The 24,641-nt window shown below is 43.7% G+C and overlaps 1 protein-coding gene across 1 annotated transcript; it reads right to left on the bottom strand.

Moving 5' to 3' along the window:
* Positions 1 to 1,258: 1,258 nt before the first annotated feature.
* LOC113451210 (adiponectin receptor protein 1) lies at positions 1,259 to 24,352 on the bottom strand. Its single transcript, XM_026722580.2, is given in 9 exon segments — positions 1,259 to 4,435; positions 4,871 to 5,064; positions 5,274 to 5,461; positions 5,725 to 5,911; positions 6,653 to 6,799; positions 6,802 to 6,823; positions 9,611 to 9,727; positions 14,389 to 14,632; positions 24,234 to 24,352. Coding segments are annotated over 8 exon segments (1,128 nt in total). The 5' UTR covers positions 14,533 to 14,632; positions 24,234 to 24,352; the 3' UTR covers positions 1,259 to 4,306.
* Between the last annotated feature and the right edge of the window lie 289 nt (positions 24,353 to 24,641).

Below are 24,641 nucleotides of genomic sequence, written 5' to 3'. Positions count from 1 at the left end.
CTCCAGGAAATATTTGAACAAACCAAGTCAGAAATACTAAGACAAGAATGTTTGCAGTAGGTCCTCGGTGCTTTCGAAGCTGGCTGGTTATCTTGGAGACATTTCATGACCCACCTATGAAACATCGTCAGTGCTAGAAAGGAGTGGTGTGTGCAGATAGGAGAACTGTGGAATCCTTGGTCTCTCTGAAGTTGTTTGTTCTCTTACAGATGTTTCAAGACCCAACTGGGGAACATCCTCAGTACTAGGAAAGTTTGCAAAGGAGGAGTGAGTAGAGAACAACTGGTCCCTGGTGTGCTCTGAGCTTGGTCCATTTTTCACAAACATTTCATGACCCAACTAAGGAACATCATCAGTGCTAGAATGGAGGAGGATTTGAGGAGGAGGAGGAAGAGGATGATGACAACTGTTGAGTCCTTAGTGCTCTGTGAGCTTGGATGTTTTTCTTATAAGCCTCTGACCATGTTTTAGGTATCATCTTCTTTGACATAGCTTCATTCATGACTTCTAACAATGGAATGCTCAACGATTCTTGTAGTGTTTTATAGAATTCTGCCGGAAGCCCATCAGGACCTGGTGCTTTCCTATTATTTTGTTTCTTAAGTGCTTCAATTAATTCCATCATTGTTATATTACTTTCTAGCATTTCTTCAGTCTCTTTAGATATCTTAGGTAGGTTAGCATTCTGTAGGTACTGTTTGACTTTTTCCTCATCAATATTCTCTTTCTTATATAGTTGTCTATAGAAGTCTCGAATAATTTCCTTTTTCTCCTTATTACCATGACAAACTTGGCCTTGTTCATCTATTAACTGCGATATTTTCCTTGACTCTTTCTCCTTTCTCAATTTATATGCTATCCATCTACCTGGTTTATTTGCATCTTCAAAGTAATTCTGTTTAGCATTTCTAATTTTCTGTGCCAGTTCTTCTTTCTCTATTAAACCCATTTTATGTTTAGTTATGTCCAATTTCAATTTAATGTCTTTTTTCTGTGGCATTTTCTGTAATTCTTTTTCAAGTCTTTTATACTCATCTTCCAAGGCTTTAGTGGCTTGCCTTTTCCTGATATTCTTTTTTCTTATGTAATCTATTATCAAGCCTCTAGCATATGCCTTCACTGTATCCCAAACATTCTGCATTGAAGTATCTTCTTTTTTATTTTCTTTAAAGAAAATGCCAGTTCTTTCTCAATCCATTGTATAAAATCTTTCTCCTTTAAAATAGTATTATTTAGCGTCCATCTCAATCTTTTTTTTGTCCCTTCCATTTAATTGTCATTGGGTTATGGTCTGCCCAAGTACTTTTTTCAATATTTGTTTCTTGAGCACTAGATATTCTGTTGAGATCCAAATCATATCTAATCTGGACCATGATAAATGTCTATTTGAATAGAAAGTGTATTGTTTGGTTTTAGCATTTCTTTCTCTCCATATATCTTTTAAAGTTAATTCGTCTGTCATTTTAAAAAAGGATTTAGGGAGAATCTTTCTATTTTGCTTTGTTGTTGTTGCTATATAGTCCAGTTTATTGTCCACAATTCCATTAAAGTCTCCCATCATAATTATATTGGCATAGTCCAGTCCAGTTATTTTCATGTGTAGTTTTTTATAGAATTCTTCTTGTTTATCATTTGGAACATAAATTGCAATCAAGAGTATTTTTATATTATTGTCCATTATTTCCACCATTAATACTCTTCCATCTTCATCAGTGTAAATCAATTTTGCTGGGGTAGCCTCTTTAATATATAAAACCACTCCTCTTTTCTTACATTGAGTCAAGGTAGTAAATATTTTCCCTAATTTTGGCTGTACTAACAATTGTTCATGTTGTTTTTTAATGTGTACTTCTTGTAAACAAATTATGTCAAACTTTAATTTCCCTAATTTATGAAAAATCTTCCTTCTCTTAGCAGCTGAATTCAGTCCGTTTATATTCATTGTAATCAGTTTTTTTTCTTCCATGATTATATTTTGTAGTTAGGTTTGGCAGCTCTCGTAGATCTTGGTTCACGTTGTTCTTTGATATCCACCTGTCCACCTACTGCGCCTTCTTCTTTTTCAGTCCCCATTTGTTCTTCTTGGAATTCAATTAATGAGACCTCTTTTTCTGCCTCCTCCACTTTCCTTCCGAAAAATTCTGCGTAGAAAAGTTCTGCTTTCTCAATTGAATCAATTCTGTGTCTCTGTTCTTGCCATGTAAACATTAGTCCTTCTGGAATCAGCCATCTATAATTCACCTCCTTTTTCAATAGCACTTTGGTCAAGAATCGATATTCTCTTCTCATCTCTCTCATCTTCTGGGTATTTGTTTTAAAACCACGATTTCTTTACCTTTATATTTCAACGTCTTCTCTCTTACCGCTTGTAATATTTGTGTTTTGATGGATTTTTTGGTAAATCTGATGTGAACTTCTCTGGGTAAATTATTTCTCATCGCATATCTTGTAAAAACTCAGTATACCTCATCTACTCCATCCATCATCTTTTCCTCTGATATTTCCAAAGCATCAGCCAGAATTTCTATCATTATCACAGCCAAATTTTGTCCTTTTTCTTCCTCAATGTTTTGAAATCTGAGATGTTTTTCTTGTAGATGTTTTATGACCCAACTAGAGAACATCATCAGTGCAAGAGGAGCAGAGGTGGTACTCAGCAAGTTCTGATCAGTTCTGGAGAACTGGTAGCAGAAATGTTGAATAGTTTGGAGAACCGGCAAGTCCCACCTCTGACTGGCCCCACCAACCCCATCTCTCACGGATCGACTGGGTCTCCTTTGCTTGCCCTGCACAGAACAGAGCTGGAAAGCAGGCTAGTGGAGTGGAAATTGAGATTTTACAGTATCCTTTCCCTGCTACCCCTACTAAGACACACCATGCCTACCGAGTCACGCCCACAGAACCGGTAGTAATTTTTTTTTGAATCCCAGCACTGTAGAGGAGACTTCAGGGGGGTGGGCTCATACCGATTTGGCCTGGTTTGGGTGAACTAGTAACTAAACAGTAGCAAATTTTATTGCTGGTTTGGCAAACTAGCAGTTACAACAACTGGCTGGCCCCTCCCGTTTTGGATGCCAGGTAAGCGTAGGGCCCATGGGGAAGGCAAAAAAAAATGGGCCTCCTGGAAGTTCGGGAAGGCCGGGAACAGGCCCGTTTCCAGCCTCCGGAGCCTGGGGAAGCCGCTCTCCCGGAGGCCCAAGGAAAAGCCTCCGGAGCCTGTGGAGTACGAAAGCGACCGCTCAGCCGTGGTGCAGGAGGCCCCCGAGGGACAGTCAAGAAAGAGCAACCTCTCTTCTCTTCTAGCACCAAGGATGTTCCCTGGTTGGGTAGTGCAATGTCTCTGAGAAAACCACCAAGCACAGGTGAGAAAGTTGGATGGAGCAGAAGTAAGACCAAGCAGGGTTACTCCGGCAAGAACAGTCCAAGAGGACAATTCGCTCTCACAACCACCTGGGCTCTTCTGATAGAAGCACTGTGAGACACGGCAACTTTCTACCTCTGTGTCACTTCAGCAACAATCTTACCATCATTTTGCTCCGTCTTTTTTTAACCTGTTGACAGTGAGGTGCTGTTTGCAAGTTAGAAACTCAACCCCCATCAAATCCTCCTCCCTCTTTTCTGCGCAGCAAAGCAAATCGGCCGCTCAGGAAAAATCAATATGTGCGACTTGGATGGGATACGGAAAATCCGGCAAAAGGACTGTGTCGTCAGAAGCAACATCTTCAGGCGTCAAGATTCTGGATTGTGTAGATGCGTGCGCACCTTGGAGACCCCACCCTCCCTCGAGGCAATTCCCCACTACCCCATCATCCATAGTTTATTCCAATCACCGCCACACCGAAAGTCACAGCAGCTCGGCAACTCCGAATCCCACCCTGTGCCCGGCTCGCAGCTCCCTCGACGAACGTGTCAGGATGCGGAATTTGACTGGGCAACATCTCGTTTGTAAAACTTCTTAAATATTAAATACTTTCCTTTTCACCGTACGTGATTTTTTGTCAAGAAAGGCAAAATGTCGGCGGGATAGCCTGGGGGAATTCCTTCTCAGAGTTACCGCTGCCATGCGAGACAAACTAGGAATCTGACGAGCCATGCACGGTCTCGTTCAGAACGCGGAGGGGCCTCAGGAACAAGCCTACCCCGCTTTCCTTTCTTGCCAGGCACGGTCAACATTGCGTCGAGTTTCGTTTCTAATTTAAGAAAAAAAAAACACTATAGGTTTTAAGTCGAGAAAGACAAAGTCCGGCAGAAAAGCCCTTTGGGAACTTTTTGTGATCGTTTTCCCGCGATCATTTTCTCATGATCCTCAGAGCAGCGAGTCATCCGTGCAGCCACCTTCCAATCCGTACCGGAACTCCTGCAGGTTGGAGACGCCGTAGAAGTGGACGAAGGCTGCGGCCACCACCAGGACATGAAAGATCTGATGGGACTGGAACTGTTGGAAAGACAAAAAGACAATTCAAGATGGAGAGTATCGTGGTTTGTCTGAAAGATACCACCTCCTGATAATACCAGCACTGAAAAAAAAAGGTGACTTATAAGTGTTTTTCATACCAACGACCATTTGTCAGAGTTCTGAGGGATGTTCATCTTAACGACCACATCACATGGTCACCATTCTGATGCTCCGATCAAAGTTTTATGACAGCACGGATTAAAAAAAACCCCAGATTCACTTAATGACCAGATTACTACTTTTATAGGGATTCCCTTAAGATGGGATGAAACTTAATAAATTCTCACTTAAAAGACATCCATTAGAGGCTCCATTTTGGTCATAAGATATAGAACTGCCCATGTTGCTGGGTTTTTTTTGGTCGAACTACAACTCCCATCACCCCACCCACCCCCCGCAAAAAAAAAACCTCACCCAGATGTCAAATTTCCCCGGGAAGAATCTTTCTGGAATACGAGCTGCGTAAAGTCCAGCTCCGGTAATGTACATCACGGCCATCAGGAAGAACCACCCCATCTGGCCTACTGTGGTGGCCTTGGCGAAGCCCTCGGCGATGGTGAAGTGCATTGTGGGTACCACGCCACTCAGGCCCAGCCCGAGGAAGACGCCTGAGAAGGAAATGAGACTCCCGTAGGTATGCGAGGAAAGGGTCTGCATCAAAGCTTAGCTCGAAGGGCCATTCTTCTGAAAGCAGGCTGGCTAGGAGATTCTGGGAGTCGGAGTCCTCCCCTCTTAAAGCATGAGGGATTCTGGGAGTTGAAGTCCCCCCCTCTTAAAGCCTCCTGACTGAGGGATTCTGGGAGTTGAAACAATATACCTGCTCTAGTCTGCCTGTGTTTGGGGGTGGCGAAGCGATCCCACTGGGCCACGATAATGGCAGAGATGCCCAGGACGCAGACGATGGAGAGATAGATGAGTCGTGGCTGGGGTGAGCAGTAGAAGGAGTAATAAAGCCACGGGACGAAACTGCCCATAATCAGCAGGGCGATGCCCGAGTAGTCCAACCTGTAATGGAGAGAGAAAAAACTTAAAGTAATCTTTATTTTGATCGTGTAAATTACGAGCTGCCTGCCAAATGTCTGAGTTTGGATGACGGGGAAGCTGCCATGCTCAGAAAGTTTGAAACACGGCTCCAAGTTGCCTTTCCACCCCCTTCAAGCGATGTTGTGATGTGGAACCATCGCTAAGCGAACTGAGGACCACCTCTGAACACAAAGGCAACCCCAAAACCCCACAGGCCTAGGGAAGCCCCACCTGGGCACACTCACTTGGAGAACGTCCGCGACACTTTCTCTGAATGGCAGTAGACGGTGTGGAAGAGCCAGGAGAAGCTGAGACATAGCACGGCACCTAGGAAGAACATTCCGAAAACCACTTTCTCCTGCAGGGGTGCCAGGAAGTACATGTTGGGACGCAGCATGGTCAGCACCCCGAGGCACAGGAAAAGGACAAAACCTGTTGGGGGGAGAGGAAAAAGGGAGGGTTAGCCAGTGGGGACTTGGGGCCAATCACCAGGAGACTGGGAGTTCTAGTTCCACCTTAGGCATGAAAGCTGGCTGGGTGACTTTAAGTCAATCACTAGGAGATGGGGAGTTCTAGTTCTATGGTAGGCATGAAAGGTGGATGCGTCACTTTGAGCCAACCACCAGGAGACTGGGAGTTTTAGCGTGAAAGGCAGTTGGGTGAGTTTGGGCCAATCACCAGGAAACACGTAATTCTAGTCTGTCGTAGGCATGAAAAATGGGTGGGTAAGTTTGGGCCAATCGCTAGGAGACGGTGAGTTCTAGTCCCCCCCTTAGGCATGAAAACCAATTGGGTAACTTTAAATACTGCTGACCGGCGCAAATGGATCATTAGAACTGGTGCAAACCAGTTGCCTAGAGATAGTGAGTTCTAGTCCTGCTTGAAATCCGACTGCATTACTTTGAATTCACTTAACAACGGTGGGGAAAAAAATTTTTTTTTTTTAAAAATGCCCATAATTGGGTTGTAACTCTAGCTAGATCAGTTCAGATCTCTTTCTCGTTTCTTCTTCAGGCCGGATGAAAAGGCTTTTGATCTGAACTTTGGTCCCAGCCAGTATGCTGCCAATTCGCACTGGTTCTAGTGATCTGGTTGCACCAGTCGGCAGTATTTCATTTTGTGGGGGGGGGGGCAGGTTAGTCTTCGCTTTTTGGAACCGACGGTCGGCTTCACCGAGTAGGTGGGTCCAGATGTTGCCGGTCTCGGTGTGGATGCGAAAGATGCTTTTGAAGCACGCGCGGAAGGAAGGCATGGGCGGGCGGTGTCCGTGAAGCAGGTAGTCGTTGTCCTTCAGCCAATCAGGCAAGGCGTCGTGAGGATGACCCGCCATCGCCCTTCCCAGACCTGAGAGGCAGACAAAAAACCTTAATTTATTATTAAATTTTTTTTTTTTGGGGGGTTGTCATTTTTTTTATTTTCTATTGCTTATACATATCAATGCGTGAACCGTGTGACTGATACTTGGCTATCATACATTTTAGTACAAATAAACATATTATTATTCATAGTTATTACATTTCATTTTCATTGCTTCCTATTTAAACATTATCTCCTACTACTGCCATTCAATTTCGAAACCTCCCTCTTATTATTGTTCTGACCCAGGCTTCGTCAATTGTAATTAATCACAAACTTGTTTTAAAAGTAAAAGCTATTTTATTGCAACGCTGGGAATCACTTTCATTCCCAGCCAGAATTAATCTTAAACAGTCCCCCAAGATAAGCATATGCTTTCCAGTGCTGTGGAATGCTGCCAAAAATAGAAGTATCCAATTAAGTAGAGAAGGAACCGACCGAAGTACAAGAAAAAAAACACCCAAAGTACAGAGAGCTTCAAGGAGGACTCGCAACCAATCGAACTACTTTGCTTCCTGCAAAGGTTTCATCATCTTGGCCTGACTTTTATCCCTTAGGGGAGGGGCAATCACCTCCCAGCCTTACTCCCGAGTCGCCCCTTTTGTCTCAGCTGCTCTCGCCTTCTGGCAGCTCTGCGCACATGTGCACTGGGAACAGGCTCCCCTGGGTCCTCTGCCTCGCTGCCGACAGACTCCGGAGGCTCCAGAGGCAGCACCCCGCTCCCAGGTGGTCTCAGCCTCATCTCTGCATTGGACGCAGGACTCTCATCCGAGTCCTCCCCAGACTCCTGGACTAGTTCCCGTTCTTCCCCACTGTCTGATTTTGCTGCCGGCTGCCAGCGAACCACAATAATTACTACATATATCTTGTTATATTAAAATATGTATATTGTTCTTCCCCTCTGGTTGCTATTCTAACTTTTATTCCTGTTGTTGTAGTATTCAAAGAGGATTCTTTTATGTCTTCCATCTTCCACCTGCTTTATTATTTCCATTTCCCTTATTTAACCCTTCACACCTGTATATGTTAAATATTTCACCCTTCATTCTTTCATTGTTCAGGGTTTCAATATACAACTCCAATCTCAATCCCAATATCATTTAAACAGATAGAGTAAATCCATTCGTATTCCTTCCATTCATCCAATCCATCCAATTCTACTATTCATATACATGCTTATTTTTAAAACATATCCTTTCATTATTTAATTACTCATTGTTTAATTTTATTGTGAATATTTATACTATTCTTAATTTTATTATTTCACTGCTAATCATGATATTATTTCGACATGTTCATCATACCATCGTTCATTCTTTAATTTTCCAATAGATGTTTTGTTCTTATTCATAATTCCCATATTTCACTCTTCACATCTATTTGTATTAAAAATCTTAGTACCTATCACAGTACATATAAAATAATTATCCACTCTATATAATTTTAATGTTAATACACACGTTCTTGTATGAATATGTTCTTAAAGAATCTTTTTTTTCTTCCCTCTTTCTTTTTTCTATCCATCATCTCTTGGCCTCATCAGTACCTTAATTGTTATCCTTGCCTCCCGTATTCTCCTCTTGGATCTAACTCTGTCTACCAAAAACTTGGTTATTTTCAATGAGCCCACTCAGCTTGGCCTACCTCATAGGGGTGGCGTTGGCCCAGCTCTTTAGGAAAAGCTGAGCAAGCAACAGGCCCAGAGGAGTCAGACTCCTCCCCCAAATCCCACTGAGGGACCACTCTCAAATTTGCCCCCAAGAGAGAGACAATCGTGCAACCAAAAGATGATGGAGTCCTCAGTTTATGACCAAAACGGAGCCTGGGATTTATGTTGCTAAGCAACATGTTCCTGAAGTGAGTTGTACGACTTTTCTTGCCACAGTTCTTAAGTGAAGGTGTTCAATGAGTCACATGGCCGTTAAGTGAATCAGGATTGACTCATCAAAAGGACGCAAAGCAGGACACCCTGGGAGAGCACCACTGTCATAAATATGAACCGGTTGTCAAGCACCCAAATGTAAAACCACATGACCGTGGGGATCGGTTGTTTAGGGTAAAAGAACTCGTTAGTTTTCAGTGCTATCGGAACTTTGAATGGTCACTAAATGAACCATCGTAAGTCAAGGACGTCTTCAGCTTATGACTGACAGTTCATTTAGTGACTAGCCTTCGACTTACTATCATTCAGTGAGCAAAGTTACAATGGCACTGAAAAAAATTGACCCAGGACCGTTTTTCTCACTTAACGACCGTTGCAGCCTCCCCGTGATCAGAATTTGGACGTTCAACAACCAGTTCAAACATGTGACGTGGGATGTAGTTAGGAACTGCAGGTGATTCACTTAACAACCATGGCAAGAACGGGCATAAGAGGGGGCAACGCTCATATAACAACAGCGATGATTCCCACAACAAGGTGCTAACACGGGCAAAGCTCCTTTCGCAATTGTCTTGCTCAGCAATGGAAAATTTTGAGGCTCTGTTGTAAATCGAGGACTCTTGGGACGGTGCCGTCCCTGCCACGCACCAGGGCAGGATAAATCAATTTTCCCCACTAGCCTATTGCATGGCTTATACGGAAGCGAGTTTGGCGTTTCTCAGGCATGGAAGGTCTTTAGTGGAAGTTTTTATCCACCCCCCGCCCGCCCCCCCCTCGATGCCGACTGTGCTCAATTTTTTCTCGCATGGCAACTCCCGTTTCCCGTGCGAGTATGACCCTCTCCTTCCCCCGAACGAGGAAGCGGTCTCCGTTTCAGACAACCGACGGATTACCTTGTAGACAAATTCTTCCATCTTCTCCATTGCATGGTGGGCCTGCAAGGGGAGGGTTAAGACCCTTACTTCCTCCTCCTCTTCCTCCTGAGTAGCCGGGCAGGGCTGACATGGGTTCTACGGGAGAGAAAAAGAGACCGTGAAGCTCCGGATGTCCAACAAAAAGGATCTCGGGACGATCGCTTGAACCTGGTTGATCGGCTGGAAAAAAACATTAGGCAGGCAGCCATCGACTTACAGCCACTTACTTGTTTAGTGACTGTTCAAAGTTATAATGGGATTGAAAACAGCGACTTGTGACCCTTTTTTTCGCACTTACAACTTTTGCCGTCTCCCCAGGGTCAAAATTGTGAGGGTTGGAAAGTGACTCATATTTATGAGGTCATAAGTTTCCCAGGATCAGGAGATGCCCTTTTACGACCTTCTGATCAGCAAAGTCCATGGGGAAGCCAGATTCACTTAACGACCACGTGATTTTATGAACTGAAGGGGACTCACTTAACAACGGGGGCAAGAAAGGTCGTAAATGGGACAAATTTAACTTAACAAATGTTTTGCTGAGCTGTAAAAAATTGGGACTGAGTTGTGGTCGTTAAGCTGAGGACTAAATGTATGCCCCTAGTTTGGACTTAATTTAATTCATGTTTTTGGGGTATGGAAGTTGGGCTTTGCAAGATTTGTGTTTGCTCGGAAAATTTCTTTCTTTCTTTCTTTCTTTCTTTCTTTCTTTCTTTCTTTCTTTCTTTCTTTCTTTCTTTCTTTTCTCTCTCCCTTGTTCTCTCCCTCTTTTTTCCTTCCTCCTGACTTTCCTTCCTTCTACCCATCCATCGATCCTTCCCCTTCTTCCTTCCCTCTATCCTTCCTTCCGTCACTCTTTCCTTCTTCCTTCCTTCCCTTTTTTTCTTCTCCACCCTTCCTTCTCTGAATCCTTCCTACTTTCCCTCTCTTCATCACCCTTTCCTTTCCAGCTTTCCTTTCCTTCCCTTCGTCCAATTCCACCCTTCTGCTTTCTAACCTATTCCAATCCCTTTTTCCCTTCCTTTTCCTTTTTCCCAATTCCAATTTCCCTTTCCTTCCCTTCCCTTCCCCTCCTTTCCTTCCTTTCCTTCCCTTCCTTTCCTTCCTTCCCCTCCTTTCCCTTTCCTTCGCTTTTCCTTCCCTTTCCTTCCTTCCCCTCCTTTCCCTTTCCTTCCTTTTCCTGAATGACGGAACGCCTGGCTTCAACGGCGGTCATTAAGTTGAGGACCGGATCTACAGCCCAGGCACTTTCTCCCTTCAGCAAAGAGGGAATAACTCACGCTGGCAAAACAGCGGCAGCGAGTCCAAATGTACAAAAAGAACTCCCCCACCCTCTTTTTTAATGTGCTTTTCCCCCCTCTCCTGGCCAAATTGGGGTGTTTTTTTGTTTTGTTTTAGGGCAGGAAAAAGAAGTTTAAAATGCAAGCTCGGTGACTCAGATAAAGCAAGCCAGGAACGGAGGCCCAAATCCCTGGATTTGCACTCTCATCTATCCCAGGGCAGTAATTCTTTTGAATTCTGCTATATGGTGCAGTGTTGGTGCAGTGCGGGGGAGTTTCGGTTTCAATGTGTGGAGGGTGAAGGATGTGTGTTTGGGTTTACTTTCACGGTCATGGTGTGCCCTGAAGATGGTGTTTTGATTTCGTTGTACGAGCTGCAAGGACAATAAAAAGTAAACTAATCTAAACTAAGACAAATTTGATTTCATTCGGGTTTTGGAGGGAGCCCAAAGTTCGCTCAGAAATTTAGAAAAAAATGTTTAAAAAGGGCCCAAAGTGCAAAAAAGCAGATTAATACCTAAATGTCGCACAAAGCCAACTAAGAAAATTTACTGCTTTTAAACTTCAGTTAAATATTGATGGCCGGCTCTCCAAATGAGTAACGGAGCAAGATTTGGCACACACATACACAAATCTGTCTACCATCTATCTGTCTGATTATTATCTTACCTATCGATCATCTATCATGTATCAATTGTAATCTCTCATCTCTTTCTCATGTCTCTCTCAATCATCTACCTACCTATCATCTCTCTCTCATATATCATCTATTACAATCAATCAATCACTCCTCCCTATCTCCTCCGTCTATCATTGTCTATATCTCTCATTTCTCTCATCTATCAATCATGAACCTACCTATTGACCATCATAAATATTCTCTACTATAAAATATCATGTATGACTCCTCTCTATCTCTCTCATCTGTCTATCATCTGTCTGTCTGTCTGTCTGTCTGTCTGTCTATCTATCTATCTATCTATCTATCTATCTATCTATCTATCTATCTATCTATCTATCTATCTATCATCTGTATCTATCTTCCTACCTACCTACCGCCCCCTCTCTTTCTCCCTCCCTCCCACCTATCTGCAAATGCTCCTCTGTGAATTTCTTAGCATGTTTCCAGGCTCCAGTTGTCAGCGGTTGAGACTTTGCCCAAATCAGTTGTTTCAAGCTGGAACACCAAGGTTTAATTTTAATTTTTAACTTCTTATTTGAGTTTCCAGAGGGTTCCGTTTAAGCACTTTTGTTCTGTATAACATTACATTATAATGACTTTAGTTCCTAGGAGGGAAAATTTCTTTCTTTTTTTTCTTTCTTTTTTTCTTTCTTTCCTCCTTCCTTCCTTCTTTGTCTCCCTCCCTTCTCTTTCCTTCCTGCTTTCTTTTGCATTACTTTTTCTTTCATTCCCTCTCCATCCTCCCTACCCTTTTTCCTTCCTTCCTTTATTCATGTTTCCTTTCCTGCTTTTCCCCTTTCCTTTTTTATTCCTTTCCTTTACTTCTTTTTCCTTTTCTTCCCTTTTCCCTTCCCTTTTCTCCTTTTCTTCCTTTCTTTTCCTTTCCTTTCCTTCCCTTTCACCTTTTTTCTTTTCCCTTTCCCCTTTCTCTTTCCCTTCCTCTAAATTCATACATCTAAATGGAATAAATCTACGCTTTCAAACCAATCACCCAAATCAATGTCACCACTCCACGTAAATGGTTTCTTTCCTCCACCCCAATGACAAATCCCAAGGCTCCTCCCGTCTTTCATCTCCTGCAAACTTCCATTGGGCTGGAAGTTTGTGGTCCAGTAGCTCACTTTTTTTTTAATTAAAATTTTTAAAATTTACTTTTACAAAATGACCATCTTTCAGTTCAACAGTGTGTTAACTGGGTACATATATCTTGCGCACATATTCATATTTGATATACATTTCATATTATAATATCATTAAAGTTACATTCATATTAAAAAAATTTTTTCTCTTATCATTAGAATATTCTCATTACCTCTTATCTTATATCAATTCAATTTTGTTTTCCAACCATTTATAAAATTCATCCCATATCATATAATATGGTTATCTTCTTGTTCTTTAATTTCCAGTAGATTTTATTCAGCAGCTGCACTATTACTATTAATCTTCTCATCACTCCTTATCACCCCTCCCCTCCTACTTGTGACTGTATGACTTTGTCGCTTGTATCCTTACGATTTATATTGACTGTTTCCTAGTATGATTTGATTGCTTATTGTATCCTAGGACTATCGTTAAGTGTTGTGCCTGATGATTCTTGACACTTGAATGTATCTTTCTTTTACGGACACTGAGAGCATTTGCACCGAGACAAATTCCTTGTGTGTCCAATCACACTTGGCCAATAAAGAATTCTATTCTATTCTATTCTATTCTATTCTATTCTATTCTATTCTATTCTATTCTATTCTATTCTAATTGTACCCTATGACTATTTATTAAGTGTTGGACCTGATGATTCTTGACTCTTGGTGAATGTATCTTTCTTTTACGGACACTGAGAGCATTTGCACCAAGACAAAATTCCTTCTGTGTTCGATCGCACTTGGCCAATAAAGAATTCTCTTCTCTTCTCTTCTAATTGTACCCTATGACTATCATTAAGTGTTGTGCCTGATGATTCTTGACTCTTGGTGAATGTATCTTTCTTTTACGGACACTGAGAGCATTTGCACCGAGACAAATTCCTTGTGTGTCCAATCACACTTGGCCAATAAAGAATTCTATTCTATTCTATTCTATTCTATTCTATTCTATTCTATTCTATTCTATTCTATTCTATTCTATTCTATTCTATTCTATTCTATTCTAATTGTACCCTATGACTATTTATTAAGTGTTGGACCTGATGATTCTTGACTCTTGGTGAATGTATCTTTTCTTTTACGGACACTGAGAGCATTTGCACCAAGACAAAATTCCTTCTGTGTCCAATCACACTTGGCCAATAAAGAATTCTCTTCTCTTCTCTTCTAATTGTACCCTATGACTATCATTAAGTGTTGTGCCTGATGATTCTTGACTCTTGGTGAATGTATCTTTTCTTTTATGGACACTGAGAGCATTTGCACCGAGACAAATTCCTTGTGTGTCCAATCACACTTGGCCAATAAAGAATTCTATTCTATTCTATTCTATTCTATTCTATTCTATTCTATTCTATTCTATTCTATTCTATTCTATTCTATTCTATTCTATTCTAATTGTACCCTATGACTATTTATTAAGTGTTGGACCTGATGATTCTTGACTCTTGGTGAATGTATCTTTTCTTTTATGGACACTGAGAGCATTTGCACCAAGACATAATTCCTTGGGTGTCCAATCACACTTGGCCAATAAAATAAATAGAATTCTATTCTGTCCTGTTCTGTCCTGTCCTTGTTCTGTTCCGTTCCATTCCTCCTTTAACAGCTTGATTTTTCCCCACCTCCGCAGTAGCGGAAATCCGTACTTACGTCGGCTGAACGGGACGTTCCTGGATTGGCTTTCTCCTCTAAGAGGGGACCGAGCTCAGCCAGTTCGACATCTTCCCGGTCTCGGCTATTGCTGACGGGCGTGCTGCTCCCGGGGCTGGTGGCCGATCCTTTGCGGGATGCCATTGGGTCACCATGCAGGCACCAAGCCGGCGTGCGTGCAAAAAGCTGAAAAAGCCTCGGAGGGTTTCCTTTTTCTTTTTCCTTCAAAACACTCCAATTCTGCCTACAAATAAAATAAAATAAATCACAAAATAATAAAAAAAAGAAAATCAAGCAAATGATTTTTCAAAAGCAGTCTTGCTTCGGGGTAGCTCTTGTGCTATTGCAGAAACAGCATATTTGCTGTAAACTCCTCAACTTATGGTAATTCGTTTGGTCGCTATTTGAAGACAGAACTAAAAAAAAAAAGGCAATTATTCCCACTTACAGCCGTTGCAACAGTCACGGGATAAAGAGTTTTAGCTCGTGTTTATATGACGGTCGCAGGTCCCACCCCAGGCATCAGGCGATTCCACTTTTTGTGACCTCCTGACCAGCAGGAAGGCCGATTCACTTAACGATCATGTCACGAACGGCAGGGATTTTCCCTGGTAGGAAAGGTTGGGAAACAGGGCCAAGGCTCGCTTTGCAACGGTCTGGGTTAGCAAAGGAAATTTGGGGGTGGGGGGGTCAACTGAGGTCATAAGTCAAGGACTAGCTGTTTCCCGCCCTTCATTTCAAGAGGTCCAGCCGCTTGGAATGATTTCCAAGGAATTCAAATGAGGAATAATGGTCAAAAGGAGGACTAAGGAGGAGGGATTTCTTGGTTGCAGAGCTGAAATCGTGGCTGCATTGGGGAATTCTGGGGATTGAAGTCCTCCCCTCTTACAGGCTGAAGAGGGTATGAAAGAGAAAAGAAGAGAGGAGGACAGAGAGAGGAAGGGAAAGAAAGACCGGGGGGGAGGGACTTCGAAATCAGATCGCAGGGAACTCCATTCTAACTTTAGCCCCTCCCCTCTTAAAGGATGCTGGCTATGGAATTCTGGGAGTTGAAGTCCAGCCATCTTAAAGCTTGTGTTTGTGTGTGTGTTTTGTATTTATACACACACACACAACACATACACACACACACTTTAAGATGGCTAGACATACACACACACCCAAGATTATATATATATATATCGAATGCAGAATAGAATTAGAATAGAATGTGGAATAGAAATTAGAATTAGGAATAGAATGGTTCTATTTCTAATTCTATTCTATTCCATCTTCTAATTCTATTCTGCATTCTATTCTGTAGTTTTATTCTTCTATTCTGTTCTATATTCTGTTTTATTCTATTTTCTTCTTTCTCTATTCTAGTTTATTGTATTCTTTATTCTATTCTATTCTAATTCTATTCTGCATTCTATTCTATATATTCATGTATAAATATATTTATATATTTCACATATACGATATTTGGATATATATTGTATATACAAAATACGCTACCTATCTAAATAAATAAACAAAATTTTGTATCTTTTTGTGTTATTATTTTTGTGTTATTATTCTCCTTATCTATTATATACACCTCTTGGAAGCCAGGAGAAAAATTTCTACTTTTTAATTCCCATTTTTTTTGTTGATTGAAAAATGCATCGGAACAGGTGGAGATTTCCTGTTCACAATCCCCCATCTGCCCCCGCCCCTCTTAAAGCCCAAATTGTGTTGCGCTGTGGGTTTTCTTTTGTGCTACCCACTTGACACTCATTCCTGTCCTGGGCATTTCACCAGAGGCTGCACAATCGAAGAGGCATCCAGAAGGGAAAAACCGCAATATATAGAATCATAGAATGACAGCATTGGAAGGGATCTTGGAGGTCTTCTAGTCCAACCCCCTGCTCCAGAAGGAGACCCTTACAGAATCATAGAATGGCATGGTTGGAGGGAACCTCAAAGGTCACCTAGTCCAACCCCCTGCTCAAGCAGACCTTTCCAGAATCATAAACCAACAGCGATGGAAGGGACACAGGAGATCATCTAGTCCAACCCCCAACTCAAACAGGCCACCTTTACAGAATGACAAGAGTTGGAAGGGATCTCAGAGGTCATCTAGTCCAGGGGTTGCCAACCTTTTGGACCTGAGGGACCACCAAACTCATAATTTTAAATTCCAGGGACCACTAAACGGTTCTGTGGGCGTGGATTGATTTGTAGGTGTGGCTTGGTGGTCATGTGACTGGCTGGGCATGGCTTGTAAGTACATATTATAAATATTTATATAAATATTGAATTTTTTATTAAAAAAGAGCAACTTTTACCCAAAACCAGGCAAAGCAGGCAGGCAGATTGAGTTGCTCACAAAATCACAGATTCATTCAGAGATCTATCTATCTGCCATTGGCTAGCTCAATCTGTCACATAAAATTTGCTTGTAAGGAAACTCACAAAATTAACTCACAACACACCATGTATGTAAATATTAAATATTGATGTGGAAAATACCCGAACAAAGCTGAATACCATAAATGTAAGTACCCGCAAAAACTTAACACACACACACACACACACACACACACACATATGGTATTCAGCTTTGTTCGGGTATTTTCCCACGTCATTATAGCTGTGTTTTTAAAGTTGTAGCAACGTTTCAGCAGAATCTCATCTGCCATCATCAGGCTTCTGTATTGTGTTCGTCTGTTCCTATTGTGTTCGACATTTAACACAATACAGAAGCCTGATGATGGCAGATGAGATTCTGCCAAACGCTGCTACAACTTTAAAAGCACAACTACAATGACGGGAAAATACCCGAACAAAGCTGAATGCCATACATATAAGTACCCACGAAAACTTAAGAAAATACACACACACACGCATATATACATATACATATATGTATGTGTATATATGTATGTGTATATATATATGTATATATACATACACACACACACACACATATCTATACACACACACACATATATGTTTTCTGAGGTTCTCGTGGGTATTTGTATGTGGATCTTTGGTTATTCAGGTTTTCTCCCGTGTAAGATTGGCAGTATCTAGGCAACGTTTCGATGAAGTCTCATTCATCATCTTCAGGCTTGTGTCTTCGGCTCTGTGCTGAGTGCAGAGAAGCACAGAGACGAAGACACAAGCCTGAAGATGATGAATGAGACTTCATCAAACGTTCCCTAGATACTGCCAATCTTATGGGAGAAAACCCGAATAACACACACACACACATATATATATATATATATAGAGAGAGAGAGAGAGAGCTCCTTTTACTCAAAATCAGGCAAAGCAGGCAGGCAGATTGAGTTGCTCACAGAATCATTCAGTAATCTATCAATCTGCCATTGGGTAGCTCAGCCTCTCAAATTTGCTTGCCGTGAGTCTGCACTGAATAACAGAACATTCAGTCCTAAAGGAGGTTTGGCTGTGCTTAAAAGCAGAGCCGAAGAGCTAAAGACTAGCTAGAAAGCAAGAAATCCAACCATTTCCTGCTTCCTAGCTAATCTAAATCTCCCGGCACAGCAGAACAGCTGATGGTTTGGGAAAGGGAAAATAGAAATTTAGCAGGCAAGTTTGCTGGGTAAGGAGTGAGTAGGCAAGGAAGGTTCTCACAGGCCATAACGGCAGCACAGCCTTGTGTTTCTGCACAGCCTGGATTAATTGCTTTGGGGGGGTGCTCTGGGGGTGAGATTTCTCTGCGGCCCTCCAAAATTTTCTTGCGGCCCACTTGTGGGCTGCAGCTCACCAGTTGGCAACTGCTGGTCTATGGGAAGGTCGTAAATGTGCAAGGAACTCCTCACAAGTGGCTTGATCCCGGGGCGGTTCTAACTTCCAACGGTTGGCAAGCGCTGGACTAATCCAACCTCCTTATCTACCAGGAGACCTTTACGGAATCATAGAATGACAGTGTTGGAAGGGACATTGGAGGCCATGTAGTCCAACCCCCTGCTCAAGCAGACGACCTTTACAGAATAATAAACTGACGGTGTTGGAAGGGACCCAGGAGATCAACTAGTCCAGGGGTAGGGAAACTTGGCTCGTCTATCACTGGTGGACTTCAACTCCCAGAATTCCTGAGTGAGCCGTAAAAGGTCCCCCATCCCTGGACTGCTGGTTTTTCAGTGGTGGGGGAAACCCATTTTTGACTCGAACGGGACTGTTTAATATACAAACGTAGGACGTATTCTTTATATATTCTTTATTTGTATATTAAACAGTCCCGTTCGAGTCAAAAATGGGTTTCCCCCACCACTGAAAAGCCAGCAGTCCAGGGATGGGGGACCTTTATGGCTCACTCAGGAATTCTGGGAGTTGAAGTCCATCAGTGATAGACGAGCCAACTTTCCCTACCCCTGATCTAGTGCAACCCCCAATTCAAGCAAGCCATCTTTACAGAATGGCAAGAGTTGGAAGGGACATCAGAGGTCATCTAGTCCAGCCCCTGCTCCACCAGGAAATTCATGGGATCACAGAATGACAGAGTGGGAAGGGACCTGGGAGGTCATCAAACCCAACCCCCTGCAGCTGAGTTGCGAACAGATTATCCGCTCTCTCTCTCTCCATGGTCCTTGAAGTTCAAGCAACCAGTCTTTGCGCTTACGACAGTCGCAACAGGCACTACTTTTGTGGGATGAAAATTGTGGTGTGCTATCGACAGCATTTCGGCTGATAAATCTGGGCCGTTGGTGAAGTGAGTTGTGCTCCGTTGTACGACCTTCCTGGCCTTCCTTCCTTCTAGCACTGATGATGTTCCCTAGTTGGGTCATGAAACATCTGCAAGAAAACTGCCAACTTTGTTCATTCGTTCGCTTCTCCCTCCCTCCTTCCCATCCATCTTTTTCTTTCCCATACTCCTCCTTCTCCTCCTCCTCCTCTCCACAACTTCTCTCTTCTAGTCCTGATGATGTTCTCTAGTTGGGTCACGAGATGTCTGCAAGAAAAGCACCCAGCTCAGAAAGCCCAAGTCCCCCACAGTCCTCCTTCGCCTTCTTCTTTCTTTCTTTCTTTCTTTCTCTTTCTTTCTTTCCTTCTCTACTTCCTCTTCCTCCTTCTCACAAACCTCCTCCCTTCTAGCCTTGATGACGTTCCCTAGTTGGGTCATGAAACGTCTGCAAGAAAAGCACCCAGAAAAAGCACAAGAAAGCCAAAGAGAGAGAAAAGAAACCTTTTACCTGGGTGAGGACAAGGACGGGTGGGTGGGCGGGCGGGGGCTGAGGCAACTTCGGGAAGAGCCCAGCAGGCTCGGTGCTCAACGCCTTTCCCCGTTTGGCTCCAGGTGGAAAGGTGTGCCAAGCCTCTCCCCATAATTGGCTGCTCCCTTCCTGCAGGTGCACCCTGTTTTCCAAGCCAAGTGTCCCAGGCAGCAAATTCTGGATGTTTGTTTTTGTTTGTTTAAAGAAGAGTTGGTTCAGAAGAGATTGGACAACCGCTGGGGTCAGGTTTTCCCATTTGGGGAGCGGGTTGGGCTAGGAGACCTCTAAGGTCCCTTCCATTTCGGTTATTTGGAGAAGGAGAAAGAGAAGGATCTCCTGCTTGAGCAAGGGGTTAGGCTAGATGACCTCCAAGGTCCCTTCTACTTCTGTTATGAGAAGGAGGGGGAGGAAAGGGGAGAAGGATCTCCTGCCTGAGCAGTGGGTTGGACTAGAAGACCCCCAAGGCCCCCTCCATTTCTGTTATTTGGAGGAGGAGGAGGCTGTCCTGCTTGAGCAGGGGGTTAGAATAGATGACCTCCAAGGACCCTTGTTATTTGGAGGAGGAGGAGGAGAAGGAGGAGGAAAGGGTCTCCTGCCTGAGCAGGGGGTTGGACTAGAAGACCTCCAAGGTCCCTGTTATTTGGAGGCGGACTATGGAGGCCTTGGTGCCCTCTGAGCTCGTTTTCTGGACCAACAAGGGAACATCATCAGAGAAGGGAGGAAGGAAAGGAAAGGAAAGGAAGGAACGAAGACAGACTGTGGGGTCCTTAGTGCTCTCTGGGCCTGGTTGTTTTCTTGCAGGCGTCTCATGACCCAACTAGGGAACATCATCAGGGCTGAATGGGATGATATACAAACTGAGAACAACCCTACTCTCCACTAACACTGATGATGTTCCCTAGTTCGGTCATGAGACGCCTGCAAGCAAATCACCCGACCAGCTTAGAGAGCACCAGGAACCCCTTAATCCTCCTCTTCCTTCTCTCCACAAACCCCCTCCCTCCTAACACCAATAATATTCCTCAGTTTCCGACCGTGTCACTTAGCGACAGAATTCTGAGATCACCTTTCCGAAGTACCAGACTAGCTGTGTTACATAAAGACGCCGCTTGGACCTCCAACTCAAAATGCCTTTCCTTACAATTTTGGACTTAAAACTAGGGGGGGAAAACACTGTGGTTTTCTCCAGAGGCAGTCCCCTCATTGAGATCCCCTCATTTAGTGACGGTTCAAAATTACCATGGCATGGGGGGAAAAAAGGGACTCTGGACCGTTTTTCCATCAACGAACTGCAAGATTCGCTTCACAATGGTGGCCAGAAAGATTGTCAAATGGAAGCAATGTTTCGCTAATGTTTCACTTAACAACATAAAACTGCTGGAGCAGAGGGTTGACCTAGATGACCTCCCAGGTCCTTTCCAACACTGTTATTCTATGATTCTGTAAGGGTCTCCAGCTTGAGTGGGGTTGGACCAGAACAGGGGTTGCCAACCTTTTCGACCTCAGGAACCACCAAATTCATAATTTTAAATCCCAGGGGCCACCAACTGGTTCTGTGGGCGTGGCCTAATTTGTCGGTGTGGCTTTGTGGTCATGTGACTAGCTGGGCATGGTTTGTATGTAAATATTATAAATATTTATATAAATATTGAATTTTTTATTAAAAAAGAGCAACTTTTACCCAAAACCGGGCCAAGCAGGCAGGCAGATTGAGTTGCTCACAGAACCACAGATTCATTCAGAGATCTATCTTTCTGCCATTGGCTAGCTCAGTCTGTCACATAAAATTTGCTAGCAAGCAAACTCAGTCCTAAGGGAGATTCGGCTGTGCTTAAATGCAGAGCTGAAGATCTCAAGACTAGCTAGAAATCCAACCAAGAAAGCAAGAAATCCAACCATTTCCTGCCTCCTAGCTAATCTAAATCTCCTGGCACAGCGGAACAGATGATGGTCAGAAAAATAGCAATATAGCAGGCCCACCAAGAGGCCCGCCGGTTGGCGACCGCTGGACTAGAAGACCTCCCAGGTCCCTTCGCACTCTTGTCGTTCTACAATTCTGTAAAAGTCTGCTGGTGGAGCAGGGGGTGGGACTAGATAACCTCCCAGATCCCTTCCAACTGTGTCATTCTGTGATTCAAGCAGGAGACCCATGCAGAATGACAGAGTTGGAAGGGACCTGGGAGGACATCTAGTCCAACCCTCTGCTTGATCAAGAGACTCTTACAGAATGACAGAATTGGAAGGCTCCTCAGAGGTCATCTAATTAAACTCCCTGCTCCACCTGGAGACCCTCAGAAAAACAGAGCTGGAAAGGACCTCGGAGGTCAACTAGTCCAACCCCCTACTCAAGGAGGAGACCCTTACAGAAACCATATGGTAAAGACACCGGGGTGCCTACAAGAAGACCTACAACCAGTAAGGGAGGCCCCCAAATTCCTGTTGCTAAGGGAAACCTCCATTAAACGAGTTCTGTCCCATTTCACGACGTTTCTGGTCCCTGGGTATCCCGGCAAGTTGTTCAAATAAGTGATCCGAAGGTCGCAAAAAAGGGGTGGGAATCATGTGACACCCCCCTCCCCGAGATGCTGCGATTGTTGTAAATACGAGTTGGTGGCCAAGCATCTGGATGTCGATCGGGAGGGGGGTAATTTCTGCGACGGGTGTTAAGTGTGACAAACGGTGCTAAGGCCCGGTTTCTTCCAAGTGCCACTGGAGCTTTGTGTGGTGGGTAAATGAGTCGTCGTGAAGTCGAGGACTCCCTGAAGGAAAATGTTACTGTGTCTGTATAAAATATACAGAATAACTCCAAGCCAAGAAAATGGCAGACAGTCAAATTCCATTCAGGGAGCTAAATGTATCTAACGACGTTCAAGAGATTTAAGGCAGAGCTGGGGTCTGTAGATGAAAACAGAAATAAAAGCCCACAAAAACCAGTTTTAAATTAGAGGAAAAGACTTTATAGCCGCTTCTATTTTGGGAACCCGACAATTAAAGGCCAAAAATAGAAATTTTAAAAAACACACGAGCAACGCAACTTTAAACAAAGGGACAAAAAAAAAGGATAAAATGCTTTGCTTACAAATTTTAAAGGCGGCTTGAGCAAAAATGATTGAAACTTTTGCACTAAAAAGTAAAAATTGATTGGCTGAAAAGTAAAACTTGAACAGGGAAAAGCTAAAACTTAATCAGTGAAAAACTTAAAAATGCAAAAAAGTAAAAATTGATCAGCTGAGAAGTAAAAATTGACCAGCTAAAAACTAAAAGTTGATCAGTGGAGAAACAAGCAAGGACCAAACGAGTTACCTCGACTTACAACCGTTCGCTTAGTGACTGTTTGAAGTTACGCCACTGATAAATGGGGCTTATTACTATTGTTCGCATTTACGACAGTGGCAGCGTCCACTGATGCTCAGTAACAGACTCGGAGGATAGTCCTCAACTTATGACAACTAGTTTAACGATGACTTAAAGTTAAAAGGGCCTTGAAACAAAGGGACTTTTTCCCCTCTTTTCTCTCTAAATCTAACTCAAAGCAACTCACGAACGTTAAATGACCATGGCGTTGAGCGTGGTGGCGAGAAACGTCATAAAACAGGGCAAGCTTCACACGCCAAGGCTGAGGTCCTAAGCGTACCAGCCTCGGCAGCTTTCCTACAACCCAGGAAGACAACTGACTATACCCCCCAGGGAGGAAGGAAAGAAGATTATAGGTGGCAGGACTGGTTCCTGCCAAACGCAGGGTGACTTTTGGGACTGAAACCTGGCGTGGACGGAAACCCAGATAAGCTGCCTGGAGGTGCTTTGGAGGCAGCTGGGTAGCAGGTAGATGTGACTGTATAGAGACATAAACATATACAGATAAACACACACACATCTATCCATCCATCTATTGTCTGTCTGTCTACTATTTAGTATTTGTATCAACCATCTACCTAACTACCTATCCACCCACCTATCCATCCATTTATCTTCTATTTAGTATTTGTATCTATCTATCCATCCATTTATCTTCTATTTAGTATTTGTATCTATCTATCCATCCATTTATCTTCTATTTAGTATTTGTCTGTATCCACCTCTTTGTTAACTCTTATCTCTTTCAACCATCTATCATTTAATTCAACCCGCTTCTCAAACAGGAGACCCTTACAGAAGGACAGAGTTGGAAGGGATGTTGGAGGTCATCTAGCTGAACCCCACTCAAGGAGGACACCTTTACAGAATGACAGGGTTGGGAGGGACCTCGGGGATCATCTAGTCCAACCCCTTGCTCAATCAGACCTTTACAGAATCATAGAATCAGAGTTGGAAGGGACCCGGGAGGTCATCTAGCCCAACCCCTGCTCAAGCAGAAGACCCGTACAGAATCAGAGCAGCCAGAAAGATGGTGGTGGTGGTGGTGGGGATAACAACTCCCATCCTCCCCAGCCGGGCGGCGCCAAGAGTTCGTTCTTGGAGAAGACGGGCGTCGTAGAGGTAACATGGGAAGGACGGGAAAAAAAGAGCTCCTCCACCCCTTTCAAGAGGGGCCGGCGGGGGAAGATGGGCTTTGTAGTCCGCTCCCCCCCCACCCCAGATAAAGGAGAGACCCGATGGCCTTCGGGGCCTACCACGTCGGCTCCGGGAGAGAAGCCTCGGCCTCACCTAGCCGGGCTTTGCGGCGTTAGGCAACGTCGCGGCCGACTGCGAGCTTCTCCTCCCGCTCCGGCGATTCTCCTCAGACTCTCCTCAGCACCGGAAGAGGCGGGGCTCTTCGGCCCGGTTTTGTAGGCGGCGGCGAATCCCGGCTTTCGCGGGGACAAGATGGCCGGCGGGGGTGGGGAAGTGCGCGCGCAAAGCACGACGGGAGTCGTAGTCCAGCGTTTCCCGGCTCTTTTTAATCAAAGTTGCGGTGGAGGGAGAAGAATTCGGGTTTAGCGTGGAGGGATGGAGGCGAGCACTCCCTAAACAGAATGTTTTTTCCTGAGGCCTTTCCGTTTTCCTCAAGTCAGCAAGTGCGCCGAGAAAGTCCTTTTCTCTCTCTCTCTCTCGCCCCCACCCCTCCAGCCCTCA

This window comes from Pseudonaja textilis, chromosome Z (assembly GCF_049901715.1).
Source record: "Pseudonaja textilis isolate UNSWEBS1 chromosome Z, rPseTex1.2, whole genome shotgun sequence".
NCBI lineage: Eukaryota > Metazoa > Chordata > Lepidosauria > Squamata > Elapidae > Pseudonaja > Pseudonaja textilis.
The sequence above is the reverse complement of the archived record's forward strand: the minus strand, read 5'-3'. Positions and strand labels throughout refer to the sequence as shown.